Source organism: Camelina sativa, chromosome 10, assembly GCF_000633955.1.
Source record: "Camelina sativa cultivar DH55 chromosome 10, Cs, whole genome shotgun sequence".
NCBI classification, from domain to species: domain Eukaryota; kingdom Viridiplantae; phylum Streptophyta; class Magnoliopsida; order Brassicales; family Brassicaceae; genus Camelina; species Camelina sativa.
Genome location: NC_025694.1, coordinates 2,830,398 through 2,848,368, shown reverse-complemented (window position 1 = coordinate 2,848,368; position 17,971 = coordinate 2,830,398). Strand labels below are relative to the sequence as shown.

The following is a 17,971-nucleotide window of genomic DNA, read 5'->3' as shown; positions in this document are numbered from 1 at the left end:
AAAGAACTACGCCTTAGAAGAGACTTGATCAACGAGAGCAGTCTCGAACTCTCAACCAATGCCCAAACCAAAATCCTACATCAATCCACAATATCTCAACTAATTGACATCAGTTACTGAGTAGCTGGCAAAGCTACACTTCCTTGTACCATACCTAGGATATTTACAATAGTCATGCACTAGACTTAACAAGATCACCTTACCCAAACTGTCAGCGGAGAAACAAACAGAAAGCTAAAGCCTATAAAGCTTAATCTTACATTCTGAACAAGACAAAAACATGCCAACTAGAGAAAATTTACTTACCTCAGTTTGGCTTCGTTGATTACCTCATGGGACATGAAACTGACACTATGATCAAGTTACGAAACAAGCATTTCCATGAGAAAAGACTCATCAACTGCTTAAAAGATAAGTTAGCAATTCTCATTCTTTCCAATCACAAAAATCGTAATCATAAACATAGTCCTGTAAAAGAAAGGCTACAAATCACAACTTTTAAAAACTACGCTACACAGACTGTAATTGAATAACTAATTTTACAACTGATTGAGGTCCACTGGGTTCTCCATGCACTGTCTCAAAATGAACTCAGCTCTCCTTCTTTTGTCATCTCTATCCTCCTCACGCACAAAGGATAAGGGTCTATCTTCACCCTTCATCTTTAGACTTAAATCCAACGGCTCCCCAAGAAATTTCTTCTCGGTCCTGAGCTTAGAAAGAGCATCAGGTTTTTTCTTCTTGTTCCATTCAGTGTCAACTTCACTGCAAAACCCATCTCTTGCAGCCTCCATGGCAGGAGCAAATGCCTCTACCACTGATAAGCCATCTCTATTCAATGATTCAACTTTCTCCCCAGATATAGAAGGGGGCACAGAACGCAGCTCACCTTCATCTTCATTAACACCATCCATATCTCCCCACACACGAGTCCCTGAGGAGATTTTACAGACGAGTTTCCTCTGCAAACTCAGCAAAGCTCTCTCGGCTTTACGCCTCTGCCTGGCTTGTTCAATCTTATCACCCCTGGGATCTGATGCCCTTTCAATCCACATAGGTGTTTCCTTATAAGTATGAGGATCAGGAAAAGCTGGTAACCAAAGAGGGATATGATTCCCAGGTGGAGTTTCACCAATTTCAACAAAGCTTGGAATCATCATCTTCTTCTTACTTATAGCTACAGGGAAACGAGGCAATGGCTGTGAAAAAGGCATCTCTTCACTCGAATTCACGAAATCGACAATTCCCTTAAGTTTAACCGAACGACCTAACGAACAACTCTCAGACGAGACTCCTCCTCCGTCGTCATCGCCATCCCCAGTCAAATCTTCCAAAGCGAGAATGATATCGAACACGTTACACTGACTCCTACCGGTTAGATTAGCAAAGGAAATAGCGGTTTTACCTAGCTGAAGAATGTACTGGAGTGCGAATCCAGCTAGAGATTCGAGAGCTGGATCTTTGAAATGCTCGTAACCGACGCTCTCGCAGACTTGAGCTACTGCAGCTTTAGCGGCAGCGTGGCTAAACTCGTAGGACTCTGAACATCCCGAAGACGAAGCAGCAAGGTCTTCTTGTGCTCTCTCTCCGCTCATTGCTCCAAATTGTTATTTTTTTTTTTTTGGTCACACACTTCTCTAATCCCTGAAATTAGGGTTTTATTCTCATCACTCAGACCACATTGGCCGCCGAGAAAACTCCGCCGCAGCAGATATATAATACCTCCGTCAACGGAAAAGAAAAAAAAGAGAGTAAACGACAACGAAGCAGCACCGGAGAAGAAGAAGAAAGAATTAGAGTTAAGAGGGATGGTTCCGATCTCTCGGTTATATAATACTAGCCTCCCCCAAAACCACATTTTCTTTTTTAATTTATTTGGTTAAATTGTAAATTAGCGTAAACTATTTGAAGAAAAAATTTTAATAATTTGGGGGAAAAATAAATTAACATAGTTTAATTAAAAGTTTATATAAAAAAAATAAAATAATTGTTTAGCTATAAATATACAGTATGTAGGCCTGCCTATAAACAATAAATTAAAGGTCGTTTTATTTTAGTTCCGAAATTGTTTTACCTTTTTAGTGACATTCTGTCCATAATGAGAGTCTTATTAACTCTAAATACGATTACGGTTTAGAACATTCAGTGGAGTAAAGATGAAGAGGGGATGTTTGACTTTTTAGATATTACAATACAGTTAATAGCTACATTGTCATTTATGATACAGTACACACACTCGACATAGTGTTACTACTATATTTGAATACAATCACAAGACTGACTGAATTAAGCCAGCTGCAACAACTCTTCCCGTTTTATATCGAACACCTTCACCAGTGCATCTTCCACCACCTGCAAATATATTCATTCACGAAAAATGTTATAAATAACGCATGTCTCTGTAGGGGAAGGGAACCAAGAGAGACCAAATGCAGTCTGCAAGTATGTTTGTTACCTTATCTGGGGTCGATGCACCTGATGTCACACCGATGGTTATTGGTCCCTTTGGAAGAAAATTCTCCTTCTCGACCAGCTCTCCGTACTATGATCAAATGTAAAAATATAGAAAAAAAGATCAGTTAAAAGCAAATTTTTTAAGGAGTGAGTTAGTTTTGAAAAAGCACTTACGTGGAGCTTAGAGGCTATTTTGTTCCCAGGTCCTATCCGTTTCTCACTGTCGATCCAGTAAGATGGGATTCCCCGTGCCTCTGCGATTTCCTGAAGGTGAGAGGTGTTACTTGAATTCCACCCACCAACCACTAGCATGAGGTCAATCTTCTCTTCCACTAACTCATAGATTGCATCTTGTCGCTCCTGAAAAGAAGATAGGATTTGATTAAAAGTGCAAAAACAGAAGATGGTATTTATCTATAAGCATATGCTTTTGAGGTATGGGAAAATTTACTTGAGTAGCGTCACATATTGTGTTGAAGCTGATGAAATGTCCGCTCACATTTTCCACTCCATACTTGCGCATCATTGTTCTCTCGATTAACTTTCCTGTGGGTTTTTTAACATGAGACTCAGACTAAGGTGTTTTTTTTTTTTTGTCTCCAAGGATAAAAGATGATTGTCATGTAAAAAACGGTAGAGTAACTAACCTATTTCTTCTGTTTCTCCCTTCAGCATTGTTGTTTGGTTTGCAATACCGACTTTGATAAGGTCATTGTCAGGGTCAAAACCCCTCGAAACAGCGTATTTAAATTTCTACAATGCCAACATAGAGATTAGAACAACCAAACTGATACAGAAAATTTGCAAATAAGCTCATACCTCCATGAATTCCTCTTTTGTGGAGCTAGATCCATCGAGTTGGCCCCCGAGAATGTAATCACAAACGTAATTCGCCTGTTCTCAGTAATAAGGAACGCGTCGGTAACAAATCTTGCAAAAAAATTCTACAAATATCCAAAATTTAACAGTACAAAAGTCGTACCTCTTTCATGTTCTTTACAATGACGTACTTTCCTGCAAAAGACGCAGTTGCAATCGTCTCTTCATGGTTATATTTACCGTGAATGATTGACGTGTATTCCCCCTTCTTGTGCTTCTCAACCATGTTCCAGACCTTTATAGTCACAAATGTCAAAAAGGAAGAAATCAATAACCATTCTGGGGTGCATGAAATATCAGATGGATGCAAGAAAAGAAAAAAACCAGTATCACGGATCTATGTCGAGTTGAAGGAATGTACCTTTGTCACCCAAGGACAAGTCGTGTCGACAATTTGCACCTTCTTGTCATTTAGAACATACATTTCATCAACCCCAGCTCCAAACGCAGGAAGGATAACCACATCATCTTTCTCTACTACATCGAACTGCTTCTTTGAATCTTCAACCGGAATAATTTGAACATTCATATCTTCCAACCTCTGCCATAAAAATCAAAGAAACCATCAGCAAGTCCCGTGAAGAGCAGATAGGTAAGTCATCAATGTTCAATGCAATTCAACTACACATATTTGGCCACAAAGCAACATCATCTAGCTAACAAAGTTACAAAAGGAGATTCAACAAACTATTAATACATACAAAGCGGAAAAGAAGAAGCCTAATCAGAGAGTATAGTGATGAGTACCTTATTGACGGTGGGGTTATGAATAATTTCGTTAGTAATCCAAAGCCTCTCCTCAGGAAACTGCTTTCTAGCTTCATATGCAATCTGAACAGCACGCTCAACCCCCCAGCAAAAGCCATAAGCTTTAGCGAGTTTCACAGTAACGTCTCCCCAAGAATAAGTATACCCATTCGTTTTCAGTGTCTCCAATATATCACCTGAGAGTGTCAAATACAAGTATAAGCAAGATAAATCACTTGTTCCTCACAACAATCTCTTCTAAACCCCACAAAGTTACAGTTTTTTCCGATTCAATTCCGTTCGGTTAGCCAAATTCAATTTCTTCACTATAAAGGATAAGAATCCAATTCGAAAGTCTTGTCCTTTTTCAACAACAAACCCAAATTCGTAAAATTTCAACACAGCTCAATCATCAAACCGCCGTGCCTTAAACCAAAACAGAGCACTCAAGCAAAATTGAGGAGGAACAACTTACTGGTGTACTCTCGGTTCATGAGCTTGAGAGTCTCCTCCTTGTGGCCAAAACCTTTACGATTGTAATTATCGCTTCTGGTCAAGTTCTTACGGAACGACTTGGCGTCGAAATCGGAGTCCATCACCACCGATGGCGAAGGAGCGTTCACATCACCAGACGAGCACCGGACTGAGAAAGCTTTCCGGCGCCGGATAGATGACCCAGATCCAGAGAGATGATTCTCAAGCACGAAAGTATCTGGCCGAACGCATAATCGGCAGAACTGGAGGGAAACAGCCATGGCGAGAGAGAGAGAGAGAGAGAGAGAGAGAGAGAAACGCAACTAGAGACAACAATGATGCTGACTGAATGGAATGCTCCACGAGTTATCTCATCTCAAGTCTCTCTACTTGTTTAATTAATTAAATAGTGAATTTGATAATTTTAAGTGTAAAATTCGCAACCAGTTACGTGGTGACATGTACTTTGTTAATGTCTTACTATATTTTTAGGATTTGATCTTTATTTATATTTGGTGAAATTAAAGGAAAGAGATAGACAATAGAATGGGCGTACCTGCGCCACAACAAGTGGGTGAACTCTTTTATAATAATGCGTGATCGGTATGAATAATACAAAATTTGGATTCTATTGTTTTCACAATATGTCAACTTCGCATGTTTCATGTAAAACGAGCAAATCTCTAATATCAATATTTGTTATAAAACCCCCAAAAGAAAAATTTGAAATAAAAAATAAACAAGAATAAACAAGAATAAAAATTTCACATGGGCTTGATAAATGGGCCCTTTTTATTAGGCCCATATTTATAATAAGCCCCTTTAACTTTAAGCCTTTTATTCAAAAGATCCAAATGTCAATTGACTCTAGACCATAGATTTTAAGCAGTTAACACAAAAAATTTCTGTTTTGTTTTTTCTTCAATTGATAATTTGATATAGTGATTACTGATTAGTGATGAAAGGGGTTTAGGGTTTATGCCTGAGTAGCTCATAAGGAGAATTCAATCAACCAAGTCCCAAGCTATGGAGAATAGATCCGACACTCATAATTCGGATCCTAATTCCGTCGGTCCTCCTTCTGCTCTGACCTACCTCGACCCTCACTACTGGTATGATCAAATTGCATTCACCTACAAGTCGAACCATCTCTATCCCTCTCTCTCTCTCTCTCTCTTTTCTTGTGTTCCTGAAGTGTCTTGAAAAACGCAGGGACGAGAGGTTCTCTTCTGAGGAACACTACGAATGGTTCAAGGACTACTCTCATTTCCAGCATCTCATCAAATCCAACATCAAAACCTCTTCTTCCGTACATTCCCTCTCTGACTCTATCTCTCTTTTGTTAACCTTCTTAACTTGATGATTGTCCAGACCCATAGCTTCAGTAGTAGTTAAACTATTCCAAAAAAATGTGATTTTGAGTATGCCCTTGTTGTTGTGAATTGTAATGAAGGTTTTGGAATTGGGATGTGGGAACTCTCAGTTGTGTGAAGAGTTGTATAAAGATGGGATTGTTGATATTACCTGCATTGATTTATCTTCTGTTGCGGTAGTAAAGATGCTGGATCGGTTGCTATCAAAAGGTTACAAAGGTATTTTGCTTTGATTATAATTTGTTTTGATTAGTTCACATAGGCATAAACGTAACCAAGTACTACTATAGTTGGCAATTGCCATACTTTAAGTCTTTGTAAAACTGAGAACTTCATTAGTCTCTGATGCTTTGTTTTGCTCCTAGAAAGTAGAAGTTCATTTGATCTTACTCTCGACGTGTTTAATATTTTGACTTGAGACTTTGCTATATTCAGAGATAAAAGTGGTGCAAGCTGACATGCTAGACCTCCCATTTAACAGCGAGTCTTTTGATGTGGTTATTGAGAAAGGGACCATGGTAAAACCTGCTCAAATTTCCTTTTGGTCCATTGCTTGTTTAGGACTTAGGATCCGTGAATGTGGTTCCAAAGTGTATATAATCTTGAATTTTGACGAGAGAACGCTCATGAATTGCTCACTGTTTTTTCTAATTAATTTTGTTAAGGATGTACTCTTTGTGGATGCTGGTGATCCATGGAATCCCCGTCCTGAAACTGTTAGCAAAGTCATGGCAACTCTCGATGGAGTTCACCGGGTTTTGAAACCAGATGGGATTTTCATTTCCATTACTTTTGGCCAGGTATTTTTATCAGCGTATATCTGAGTTCATACACTTTGCATTCACTCAATTACAATGACTCCTTCTTTTTGGTCATGCAGCCGCATTTCAGGCGTCCTTTGTTTAAGGATCCCAAGTATTCTTGGTCCATGGAATACAACACTTTTGGCGATGGCTTCCACTATTTCTTCTATATCTTAAGAAAGGTCAGTACTGCTGATTCAAGAATATTTGCTTAAGGGTTTGTGTTTTCTTCTCTGTTTTAATTGCCTTATAGTAGCTCTTTAGAAATCCTCACTAGCTGTTAATAATAAGTCTTGCTTATTGCCAAAAAAAAAATTGAGCTTGGTGTTCAGTGGTCTTCTTCCTAACACTCATTCATTCTGATCTAGAAAGATTTAGGATGCTACTTTCAAAGTTAGGCATTTCTATAGAAATTGAATTCTGTTAGGCATTTCTGAAAGTGAGCCTAAACAAGATAGTCAATCAAAAGTAGGATTTTGATTGACCTTTTCATGAATAAACGAAACTTGTGATGAGATACATAAGAGTTCTGAAAACTCGACGTTTTTTGGGTCAGGGAAAAAGATGCAATGATGAGAAAGAAAATGAGAAATGCAAAGATCCATCAATATCACTATATCAAGATGAACTTGAAGGCGAAGACTACCTCTTCAGGACACGCTTCGATGATGACGAGGATTAGGACAAGAACAGTGTCAGATTAGTTGTTGTTGCTGTGTAATGTTTCTATATACTATTATGAGTTGTAGTTGTAATTTTAGAATCATTCTTTACAAAGAATATGATCAAACTGAGTGGATACAAAGTGTAGAGGTTAAAGATGGAGAGTTGATGATGCAATGTGTTTGGTTTTCTTTCTCAGTTTTGGACAATGGTTCAGTATTTGGTAACTTTGCTTTAAAAATATTTAAACACACAAGTACTCTGAAACATATATATATATATCTCAAAATCATGTTTACGTTTTTCAACTGACATATGTTTCATTGTATTTGTTTTAAATGACGTAAGAAAAAAATTATAAAGCTTACGAAACAGTGAACCATAATCGCAGTTTGAATTTCAAAACGTCAGAATCAGATTAAAGAATATATTTGATTGAAAAACAAATCTAAACTGAAAGTTAAACAATAATATCAAAACCAAATTCATAGTAGATTTTAATTTTGCCAACAGATTAAAAGTACTTATTACTTTGACTAATAATAGTATAATCCCAATAATTTCCCATAACTTAAAAAAAAAAAAAAAGATAAAATCCAAAACCAACTCTAATTGGTGAATACAGTGGGAAAAAAAAAGAGAAATTAAATAATAGTCAAAAGTCCAAAAAAAAAAAAGAAAAGAAAAGAAATCATTAAATTTGCGTGTTCATTACAAAAAAAATAAAAACTTTCACAATTATGGCAAAATATTAAAGACCGAAACGACGTCGTGGAAAAGCTTAAGTGTTTTGCTTTTGCATAAAGAAGTGAGAGAGAGAGATAGGAATCTTTGAGCGATTCGTCTTCCTCCTCTATCGCCTCTCTCTCTACTCTTTTACCGGAACTTCTCTGTGATCTCGCCGGAATATTCCCCCCCTTCCCTCTTCTCCTCTTCTCCCTTTTTTTTTTTATAATTCTCCGTCCTCCTCACTCTCTCTCCCTTTCTTCGATCATCTCGATCTCTGATCAACGATTATTCCGTTGTCGCGTGTTCCCAAAAAATCGGTTTGATCAGGAAGGAAGATATGGATGATTATTATAGCGCCGAGGAAGAAGATTGCTATTACTCATCCGATCAAGAGTCTTTGAATGGGATTGATAATGAAGAGTCTGATTTGCTTCAGCCTCTCTCTTCCAAAAAATCTAACACTCAGGTTCTCCTCCTCCTCCTCCTCTTACAAGCCAACCACTCTACTTCCTTCATTCATTCGTGTATGAATGTTCTCAATTCCGTGATTGCTTGCTTGATTTGGTTTTTTAATTGTTGATTCTCTTCTTCCTGATTGAATTTTTTGTGTTTCGTGAATATTTTTGAATTTTTGAAAAAAAAAAAAATTGAATTTTCGATGATTTCATTGCAAAATTGTGGATTGAGAATCTGGTTCCGGTATCATTGTTTATCTGAATTTCTCAATTTGTTCACAGAGTGTCTAGGATTATGAACACACTGTAATTATTAATTGGAGGATTTGAAAATTAGGGTTTTGTTTCTCTCTTTCGGATTTGGGAACTATAGAGTCAAACTAGTTTGGTAACATTTATCAACCAATTTGCAGGTCATCACGCAAGAATCGCTTCTAGCAGCACAGGTAATAATATATTATGACCAGAGATGATTTTTATTTTCTCGTTTTTAGGATTTGTTGAGTTGTTGTTGGTTTTTTCTCTGATATGCAGAGAGAAGATTTGCTAAGGGTGATGGATTTGTTATCGATAAAGGAGCACCATGCGCGTACTCTTCTTATTCATTACCAGTGGGATGTTGAGAAGTTGTTTGCTGTGTTTGTTGAGAAAGGCAAAGACAGCTTGTTTTCTAGTGCTGGTGTTACTCTCTTCGACTCTCAATTTGACAACGCTTCTTTTCCTCTTATGAGCTGTGATGTCTGCATTGAGGATCTACCTCGTGATCAGATGACCAGAATGGACTGTGGCCATTGCTATTGCAATAATTGTGAGTCCCTTTTTCTATATACATTTGTGGGTTTCCCAAAGGTCGACATTTGATTTAACACTGTTCTTGGTTGCTTTAGGTTGGACGGAACATTTCACTGTTCAGATAAATGAAGGTCAGAGCAAAAGGATTAGATGCATGGCTCACCAATGTAATGCTATCTGTGATGAGGATATTGTCAGGAATCTAGTCAGTAAAAGGCGTCCAGATCTAGCTAAGAAGTTTGATCGTTTCCTTCTTGAGTCATACATTGAAGACAACAAGATGGTCAAGTGGTGTCCGAGCACTCCCCATTGTGGGAATGCAATACGAGCTGAGGATGACAAGTTGTGTGAAGTTGAATGCTCCTGTGGTCTTCAGTTCTGTTTCAGTTGTCTGTGTCAAGCCCACTCCCCTTGCTCTTGTTTGATGTGGGAGCTATGGAGAAAGAAGTGTCGAGATGAGTCTGAGACGATTAATTGGATAACCGTCCACACAAAGCTGTGTCCCAAATGCTACAAACCTGTGGAAAAGAATGGTGGATGCAATCTCGTCAGATGTATATGTGGGCAGTGTTTTTGGTAAGACCGTGTTTCTCCATTGCTTTCTTTTCCTGTTATGCATTTTTTTTTCTATGCTTTGAGACAGCAAATGTCATATGGTGAAGTGTCTCATTATGGACAGTTGGCTATGTGGTGGAGCTACTGGAAGTGATCACACTTATAGGACTATCGCTGGTCACAGTTGTGGTCGGTACCAAGATGACAAAGAGAAACAGATGGAAAGAGCGAAGAGAGATTTAGACAGGTATACGCATTACCATCACCGATACAAAGCACATACAGATTCATCAAAGCTAGAAGATAAACTTAGGGATACCATCCTTGAGAAAGTGACGAAATCAGAAAAGAGGGAGCTGAAGCTTAAAGACTTCAGCTGGGTCACCAATGGACTTGACCGGTTGTTCAGATCAAGACGGGTCCTTTCGTATTCGTATGCTTTTGCATATTACATGTTTGGTGAGGAGCTATTCAATGATGAGATGACCCCTGAGGTGAGAGAGATAAAGAAGAATTTGTTCGAGGATCAGCAGCAACAACTTGAGGGTAACGTGGAGAAACTTTCCCAGTTCCTTGAGGAGCCCTTTGATGAATTTAGTGATGACAAAGTCATGGAGATACGGATTCAAATCATCAATTTGTCTGTCGCGGTCGATACCCTGTGCAAGAAAATGTACGAGTGCATTGAGAATGACTTACTTGGTTCTCTCCAACTTGGCATCCACAACATTGCGCCTTACAGATCGAAGGGAATAGAACAAGCAGCTGAGTTTTATGCTTCATGGAATTCCAGCGGTGCTGACAAATTGCAACCTTCGAATAGTGGTGGTGGTACAAGCGGTAATTATTGAACTCTCGGTTAATTGTGATTGTAACATTCTAGTAATGAATGAACCAGTGATTAAAATCCTAATGAACTAATATTCTTTATACAGGAGTGACAACGAGGCCCGAGCAAGCTTCAGGATCGAGGAGCTCGGAAGACACTATTTGCTCATCTTCACAGAAACGTCCCAAAAAAGAAGGAAGTTTCATAAACAACAAAGTCACTCTATTGGATTTGAACTTGCCAGCTGATTTCATCGACCAAAACTGAACTCTAATCCTCACTTGCTTTTGTCCAAATGATATGACATAGCAAAAGGTGTTTGGCTATATCTCTCGTTCAAGATGCGTGACTGACTGGTTAATTTATCTTCCTTATAGTTTTTTGGTTTTTTTGTAACAACTATAACTTATTGTTGCTTCTATAGTTCTAGACATCTAATTCATAGATCTTTTGATTCAGCCTACCAACTCTGGTGCTTCTCAATGTCTTTCGAGGTCAAATGAGTTATTTTATGTTTTTATTAGGTACTAATTTAATAAATTATTTCCGCTACTAATATAATAAATTATCTCATTTTACGATTCGATCCCCCAAGTAATTTATTAGAAGTAACACCATAATTTGTAGTTTATTTCGGTTAATACAGAAGTGAAGAAACTGAATTATGTGTTCGCTTTTTAAATTTAGTTCCTTCCTAGGCTTTTAAAAGTATGATGCAAAAGAAGAGAGGAGCTTCCTTTTATGTTTTGTCTTGGAGTGGCCAAAGAATATCAAACATTCAGAATCTGTGTTCATTCGTACAGTACCCATCAGATGCTACTTCCAGCTGTCAGAAAAAGCTACTTCCAGTCTTCCAGCTATTTCCTGTTCTTTTATTTCCATTTTCCAATACTTCTTTAAAATAAAAACAAAACTTGCTATTTTCTGTTCTTTTTTTCTTCTATATACATACATAGTACCAGGAGGATTTAAAAAGTTGGTCAGAAGATGAATTAATATCAGGATCACTTGTTTATTTACCTACTAAGGTAAGGGCTTAATGCTTGATAAAAAAAAAAAAAAAAAAAAAAAAAAAAAANTACACAATAAGTGTACTTTCTTTTGTTATAAAATGGCATGTAGTCTATTTTATGGTTATTAAAAAATGTGGCATGTAATCTTGATTACACAATCATCGCAAACATTTGTTTTTTCACGACTCTACTAAATATATCAGAATAGTAGACAAACAAATTATTGAATTAATTCGCAACAAGTAGCAAGAACAAAAGAACGATTTGCTATGTAAAAAGCCATTTTCATGGTTAACAATTAACAAGTAGTGGAATCATGCCTAAATAATTTGCCTAATCTTTTCAAGTGGTGTATAGTCCTTTTAATATGAGTATATGTTTAATTAAAATCCGTTACTAAAAGAATATTTGTCTGGATATATCAAGTGTTGTGGCCTTGTGGGACAAGGACAACAAAATGCTCGACAGTATGGTACATATATTTTTATTTATCTTTAACCAATCAAAACAAAACCAAAATCAAAGATATTTTTAGGCAGTAAAGCTATGTGAAATGAGCTATGGAGGAGGAGATTTGGTCTAAGTACCTTTCGGTTGCGTGCCTAATATTCCAATGTATCTAGAACCTTAGATGCATTTAACAAAGAATGTCATAATTCAATATTTCAATGTAACAGAGTGCTTAAAATTTTGCAAATCATATATTCAAGAGTATAATAGATATATATATATATATATAACCTTTTAATAAAATTAGAAATGGTATTAGTGTGGTTGAAAATATAGCAAAAATAGTAGTAACACATATTCTCTCATTTTCTTGGCAATAGAATACTACTCATAAGCTTACTTAGCATTTATATACTCTTACGAAAAATCATAGAAGCTTCATCTGGTAACAAGCAATAACCACGTGTGAAGCACCCCCATCACAGATAACAAATGGTCAATCTTTTTAGATATTTGTAGTCTTGTATATAAGAGTGCATTTATAAGATCATTTATCGTAACCCACTAACATAACACCCATAAACAATTCTCCAAGAGTCGTTGACAAAACAAAAAAAAAAACTTCTAAAAAAGTCAGAATTTGCTCTAGACCCTCCATTTTTCCCGTTTAAATCTCCATCATAATCTCTGCCTTTCCCTGCCAGCCAAAATCTACAAACACATATTATCCTTCAACTTTCTTATTCATAGCTATCACAACCTTAAAAAAAAAATCCCCCTAGACAAAAAAAAAGAAGTAAAAAGATATTAATTCTATCCATTATTCTATAATCTTTATTTTAAAATCAAGCATTTGACTTTTTTGATAAAGAGATGAGGAACGAAACGGGTGGTACCATGGTCGTTGATCTCCAAAATGATCCATATAACAACAATCTCAATAGCCACGACCTTCGCGATGGTCCCAAACCGAGGCCTAAATTTGGTGATCTCTTGAAAGCTGACCACGACGGAATATTCCCTCCCGACGATCTCGTCAGTGGCAACAGCAACGCAAGTCACCAGAGATTTAGCAGCGTCTCGGCCTCGACAATGAGCAGCGGTCCGACAAGCGGTGAAGGTTCTCCTTGTGTAATGTCACCATGGGCCCGCGTGTCGCCCCCTTGGGGTGCGGATTTCAATGAAGACAATGTCCTCGAAACCAACGGTCTCATTGGATCCATTGTAAGAAAAGAAGGGCATATATACTCGCTAGCCGCTTCTGGTGACCTTCTCTACACGGGGTCGGACTCGAAGAACATTAGGGTTTGGAAGAATTTGAAGGAACACGCCGGGTTCAAATCCAGTAGTGGCCTCATTAAGGCCATTGTGATATTTGGAGATAGGATCTTTACCGGCCATCAAGATGGGAAGATCCGGATTTGGAAGGTTTCAAAGAGGAAACCGGGAAAACACAAGCGGGTTGGCACATTGCCGACATTTAAATCAATGGTCAAGAGCTCCGTAAACCCTAAGCATTACATGGAGGTACGCCGCAACAGAAACTCCGTGAAGACGAAGCATAACGACGCCGTGTCTAGTCTTAGCCTGGACGTGGATCTTGGATTGTTGTATTCGAGTTCTTGGGACACGACGATCAAAGTGTGGAGGATCGCGGATTCGAAATGTTTGGAATCAATACATGCACACGATGATGCGATAAACTCTGTAATGTCCGGTTTCGATGAATTGGTGTTCACGGGATCCGCAGATGGCACTGTTAAAGTGTGGAAACGTGAGATGCAAGGCAAAGGAACAAAACATGTGCTAGCTCAAGTTTTGCTCAAGCAAGAAAACGCAGTCACGGCGTTGGCTGTAAAATCAAAATCTTCCATCGTATATTGCGGTTCCTCGGACGGGCTAGTGAACTACTGGGAACGTTCAAAGCGGGTATTCACCGGTGGAATACTCAAAGGCCACAAATCCGCAGTGCTATGTCTCGCTATAGCGGGGAACTTGCTGTTGAGTGGTTCCGCCGACAAGAACATATGCGTGTGGAGACGAGACCCGTCGGACAAGTCCCATCAGTGTCTCTCTGTTTTGACGGGACACATGGGACCGGTAAAGTGTCTAGCCGTGGAGGAGGAACGAGCTTGCCGCAAGGGGGCAAAAGCCTCTGCAACGGGCGAGGGAGACCGGAAGTTTATTATATACAGCGGAAGTTTGGACAAGTCGGTGAAAGTATGGCGAGTATCGGAGAGGATGGCCACGTGGAGGGAGATGGACGAGCCAGCAGCATCTTCCGGACGGAAGAGCTCTTCCTCTCCGCATGAAGAGAGTGGCGCGTGGAGTTCACGAGACATGGAAAAACAAAAATAAAAACGAGTGGAAGGAGCATAGTGTGATTATATTTCGAAGCTATCCCGTCGTTACTCAGTCATGAGGACCCGTCCTCACGCCGGGAAAGAGTCAAAAGAATTGATTTCTATTTTACGACCAAGTCAACGGAGATGTTTGTGCCTCGTTTAGATGGTGAGAGAATCAAAAAAGTCGGGTTGATGGTTTTCACGTACTGAGTTTTTGCTTTTTTTTTTTCTTTGAAAGAGAAAATGTTTAAAACGAGAGTGTACAATAATTATTTGTTTTCTCTAATTTTTTGTAAAAATAAAAATAAAAGAAAGACCGAATCAAACATGTTCGTTTTATTTTCTATTCTATGTCGTGGTTGCAACTTTTTATAATTTGGAGTGTTTTCCTCTTCATTAGAATTATTAGACCAAGCCACAAAACTCAATAGTATGATCCATTACTAGTCTTAAAACTCTAGGTACGCAGTTGGAGATGTTTAGAGTAGGAACGGTATAGATTGCCATTAAACGATTCGCCATAGCCATAGAATGACTAGGTTCTGTGATACCATGCAAGCAATCTCAAACAAGATAGATAATGCTTTTAAACTGAAAATACAATAGCTCATTGAAACTTTATTCAAATGTAGAGAGAGAGATAACACAACACATGTTTTAAAGATAAGAAAATGAGGAATTCGACAATACCCAAAATAATAGAGAAGATTGAAGTTGAAACTAGTATTGAACATGTTTATATATCCTCAACATAGATAAACAAGACACGAAAACAAAGTAGTTATAGATCATATATGCGGGGAAGATCATGGTTTAATTTTCTGAGTTCGTCTTGCTGGCGGCGGGGATGTTCAAGGATGGATAAAGTTTAGGATCGACAAGCGGTAGCTGATAAAAAGAAGGAACCGGTTGAGAAAGAAAAGATGAAACAATTATAGTTGTAAGCTTGAAAAAAGAAATAAAAGGCAATGTCATGTCCCAAAAGAACCTAAATCACTGCAGGGACCTAGAAGAAACTACTCGTGCTCTTATTAGACTTAATTTGAAGAGCTAATCACAGGGCCCGTTAGAGAGGGAACTAGATATTTGATGCAACCATCTAAAATTGTGTCATGCAATGTACCATTCCACAACCTATCTAAATGCAAAACAACACGTTCAACACCATTGATAGCAGCAATCTTGCACAACATTACTTACACGGTAACATCTTTCCCACACTGCCTCTAAATACTTGGCATGCTCGTCCATCATTCTATTCACTTTCTCTCGCAGAGCTCTTCTCTCTAGAAAGTCTCCAAGGAGAAATTGATGATGAATTAATGGTTTAGTCAACGATCTGAAACTTGTTTCCAAAGAAAATATCAAACCCTGATTTCAAAACAGAAAAAACATACTTTTAACGTAGCCACCAACATATCCACCGAAAAAAGTTAAGCAAAGACGAGAAGCTGGCTGCCGGTCCCATACACGTTTAAAGATCGAGGTCGAGGTGGTCGTGGAAGAGGATATCGAGGTGGTGAAATCGCGAGTCCATCTGCCAGAATGCTGCAGCTTTCGATGATACAAAGGTACGTAATCACAAATCATGGAACAGGAAATTAAGGAGAATCCGGATGAAAAATATATGATAATCAAATCTTGTTTACCTTAGCTAACTTGTTTCGCATCATCTTGCTGAGTTATATCTGGATTGCTGAGTTCTATCTGGATTGGGGTTTCCCTCAATTTTAATTGTAATTTTGTTCTACTTAATTGATGTGAATAAGTTAATTTTTTAGGAGTGTTTATCAAGTAATATATCAGGGATGTTACCAAAAATCATATTTTTTGAATTCATTATTAAATAATTTAATAAAACTTATGCAGTAAATATTTTGTTAAAATGAGTTTTCAGCGACATCACGAAGGCTTAATTATAATAAGTACACTATCAATGCAAAATTTTGTTATGTACTCTAAATTACAATAACTACTAGCTATATAAGTAAGCGTTTATATTTATTAATTCGTATTACTACGCTACTGTAATAATGACGAGATTATTTTATTTTGCTAAAATAATGACGAGATTGTTATGATCTCTAGTTGTGTATATCATGCTTTCGCCATATATAAAATTGGAGATTATGAATTTGTTTTTGTAGGTGTGATTTTAAATATATGTAACTAGGATTGTTCGCTATCCATGGCTATCACATACTTATTGTAAATCATCGCTGAATAGTGAAGAAATAGTTGATAATCCATGTCAAAGTCGTGAATGGCTAAGAAAAAGTCAAATCTTAAAAATAGGATTAAGCTTGTCATGAAGAGCAAAGGGCATATTATATATAGAAGAACTAGATAGGGTTTTTGTGACTTTCAGACTCTGTCTTTATACTAATGGGCCTAGAGGCCTGTTCTCCATATGCAGAAAGTCCCGAATATATCATTCTTTTTTTCTTTCTTTTTTTTTATTTGTTTGTTTGTAGCATCTGCTTACAATGCAAATTAAGCGTCAAACCTACCCATAAGAAATGTGGACGGTTTGTAGATTGTGGAGGTCGAGGTCCCAAACATTAGAGACTAGTGACATTCATCACTAGCTCTCTCCTTCGTTACGTTCTTATACCTGCTCTCATACAATGTTTATCCGCGCGTATCATTTGATTGTTCTCTACTTTCAAGAACTATATGACCCAAATGTCATATCTGTACTTTTCACTTTTATACTTTTAACGCAAAACCAATTATCAAAAACAGAATATTTTTAACGCGCAAGTTTGGACAAGATGGTGAAAGTGTGGTGGGGGGTGTCGGAGAGGATTGCCACGTGCAGGAAGATGGACTAGCCAGCAGGATCTCTCGGGTTGAATAGCTCTTCCTCTCCACATGAAGGGAGTGGCCCGTGGAGTTTACGGAACATGGAAAACAAAAAAAAAAGTGGCATTAACTAATTAAGGAGCATATAGTGTGATTAATCATTCTCCCAGTCACGAGGACCCGTCTTCACGCCGGGAAAGAGTCAAAAAGGACTTATTTCAATCTTATGACCAAGTCAACAGAGAGGTTTGTGCCACTAACTGGTGAGAGCTAGAGAATAAAAAAAATTAAGTCGGGTTGATGGTTTTCACGTAGTGAGTTTTTTCCTCCTTCGTTCTTGTTTAAAACCAAAGTTTATTATCAATTTTTTTGCCCTAATTAATTTTGTAAAAAACAAAAACAAAGACCGAATCAAACATGTTTGTTTTATTTTCTATTCTGTCTTGATAATGATTGTAACGTACTAAACCCGGCCATATTTGTCATTAATGGAACGATTATCAATTTGGAGACATATGAACATCTTGTCACGCAAAACTATCGTAGTCTAATTGCCTCAATTGTTTTACAAAAAAAAAAAAAAAAAAAAAAATTGCCCCAATTAT

At 37.7% G+C, this 17,971-nt stretch overlaps 5 protein-coding genes across 5 annotated transcripts; 3 read left to right on the top strand and 2 right to left on the bottom strand.

Moving 5' to 3' along the window:
* On the bottom strand, positions 430–1,818 carry LOC104716709 (transcription initiation factor TFIID subunit 8-like). The gene has a single exon (XM_010434125.2). The coding sequence runs from the start codon at positions 1,593–1,595 to the stop codon at positions 540–542; it is 1,056 nt and encodes a 351-aa protein (XP_010432427.1). The 5' UTR covers positions 1,596–1,818; the 3' UTR covers positions 430–539.
* Positions 2,171–4,925, bottom strand: LOC104716708 (4-hydroxy-3-methylbut-2-enyl diphosphate reductase, chloroplastic). Its single transcript, XM_010434124.2, has 10 exons — positions 4,556–4,925; positions 4,081–4,277; positions 3,695–3,874; positions 3,437–3,568; positions 3,274–3,348; positions 3,102–3,207; positions 2,906–3,000; positions 2,629–2,814; positions 2,456–2,542; positions 2,171–2,352 (listed from the first exon to the last, which is right to left on the bottom strand). The coding sequence occupies exons 1-10, from the start codon at positions 4,833–4,835 to the stop codon at positions 2,287–2,289; spliced, it is 1,404 nt and encodes a 467-aa protein (XP_010432426.1). The 5' UTR covers positions 4,836–4,925; the 3' UTR covers positions 2,171–2,286.
* On the top strand, positions 5,484–7,591 carry LOC104716707 (methyltransferase-like protein 13). The gene is made up of 7 exons (XM_010434123.2): positions 5,484–5,666; positions 5,767–5,863; positions 6,008–6,146; positions 6,363–6,445; positions 6,593–6,727; positions 6,808–6,912; positions 7,287–7,591. Exons 1-7 carry the CDS (start codon positions 5,581–5,583, stop codon positions 7,410–7,412), a joined length of 771 nt encoding a protein of 256 aa, XP_010432425.1. The 5' UTR covers positions 5,484–5,580; the 3' UTR covers positions 7,413–7,591.
* LOC104716706 (probable E3 ubiquitin-protein ligase ARI1) lies at positions 8,179–11,216 on the top strand. Its single transcript, XM_010434121.1, has 6 exons — positions 8,179–8,588; positions 8,991–9,023; positions 9,112–9,385; positions 9,465–9,945; positions 10,049–10,764; positions 10,860–11,216. The coding sequence occupies exons 1-6, from the start codon at positions 8,460–8,462 to the stop codon at positions 11,018–11,020; spliced, it is 1,794 nt and encodes a 597-aa protein (XP_010432423.1). The 5' UTR covers positions 8,179–8,459; the 3' UTR covers positions 11,021–11,216.
* LOC104716705 (protein will die slowly-like) lies at positions 12,762–14,872 on the top strand. The gene has a single exon (XM_010434120.1). The coding sequence runs from the start codon at positions 13,090–13,092 to the stop codon at positions 14,572–14,574; it is 1,485 nt and encodes a 494-aa protein (XP_010432422.1). The 5' UTR covers positions 12,762–13,089; the 3' UTR covers positions 14,575–14,872.

Coding starts and splice junctions, on each gene's coding strand:
- LOC104716709 (XM_010434125.2), bottom strand. CDS start 1,595: ATGAGCGGAGAGAGAGCACAAGAAGACCTTGCTGCTTCGTCTTCGGGA.
- LOC104716708 (XM_010434124.2), bottom strand. CDS start 4,835: ATGGCTGTTTCCCTCCAGTTCTGCCGATTATGCGTTCGGCCAGATACT. Junction 3,569..3,694: donor CTTGTCCTTGGGTGACAAAG/GTACATTCCTTC, acceptor GTGACTATAAAG/GTCTGGAACATGGTTGAGAA. Junction 3,001..3,101: donor GGGAGAAACAGAAGAAATAG/GTTAGTTACTCT, acceptor AAAAACCCACAG/GAAAGTTAATCGAGAGAACA.
- LOC104716707 (XM_010434123.2), top strand. CDS start 5,581: ATGGAGAATAGATCCGACACTCATAATTCGGATCCTAATTCCGTCGGT. Junction 5,864..6,007: donor ACATCAAAACCTCTTCTTCC/GTACATTCCCTC, acceptor ATTGTAATGAAG/GTTTTGGAATTGGGATGTGG. Junction 6,446..6,592: donor TTATTGAGAAAGGGACCATG/GTAAAACCTGCT, acceptor AATTTTGTTAAG/GATGTACTCTTTGTGGATGC.
- LOC104716706 (XM_010434121.1), top strand. CDS start 8,460: ATGGATGATTATTATAGCGCCGAGGAAGAAGATTGCTATTACTCATCC. Junction 8,589..8,990: donor CCAAAAAATCTAACACTCAG/GTTCTCCTCCTC, acceptor ACCAATTTGCAG/GTCATCACGCAAGAATCGCT. Junction 9,386..9,464: donor CCATTGCTATTGCAATAATT/GTGAGTCCCTTT, acceptor TGGTTGCTTTAG/GTTGGACGGAACATTTCACT.
- LOC104716705 (XM_010434120.1), top strand. CDS start 13,090: ATGAGGAACGAAACGGGTGGTACCATGGTCGTTGATCTCCAAAATGAT.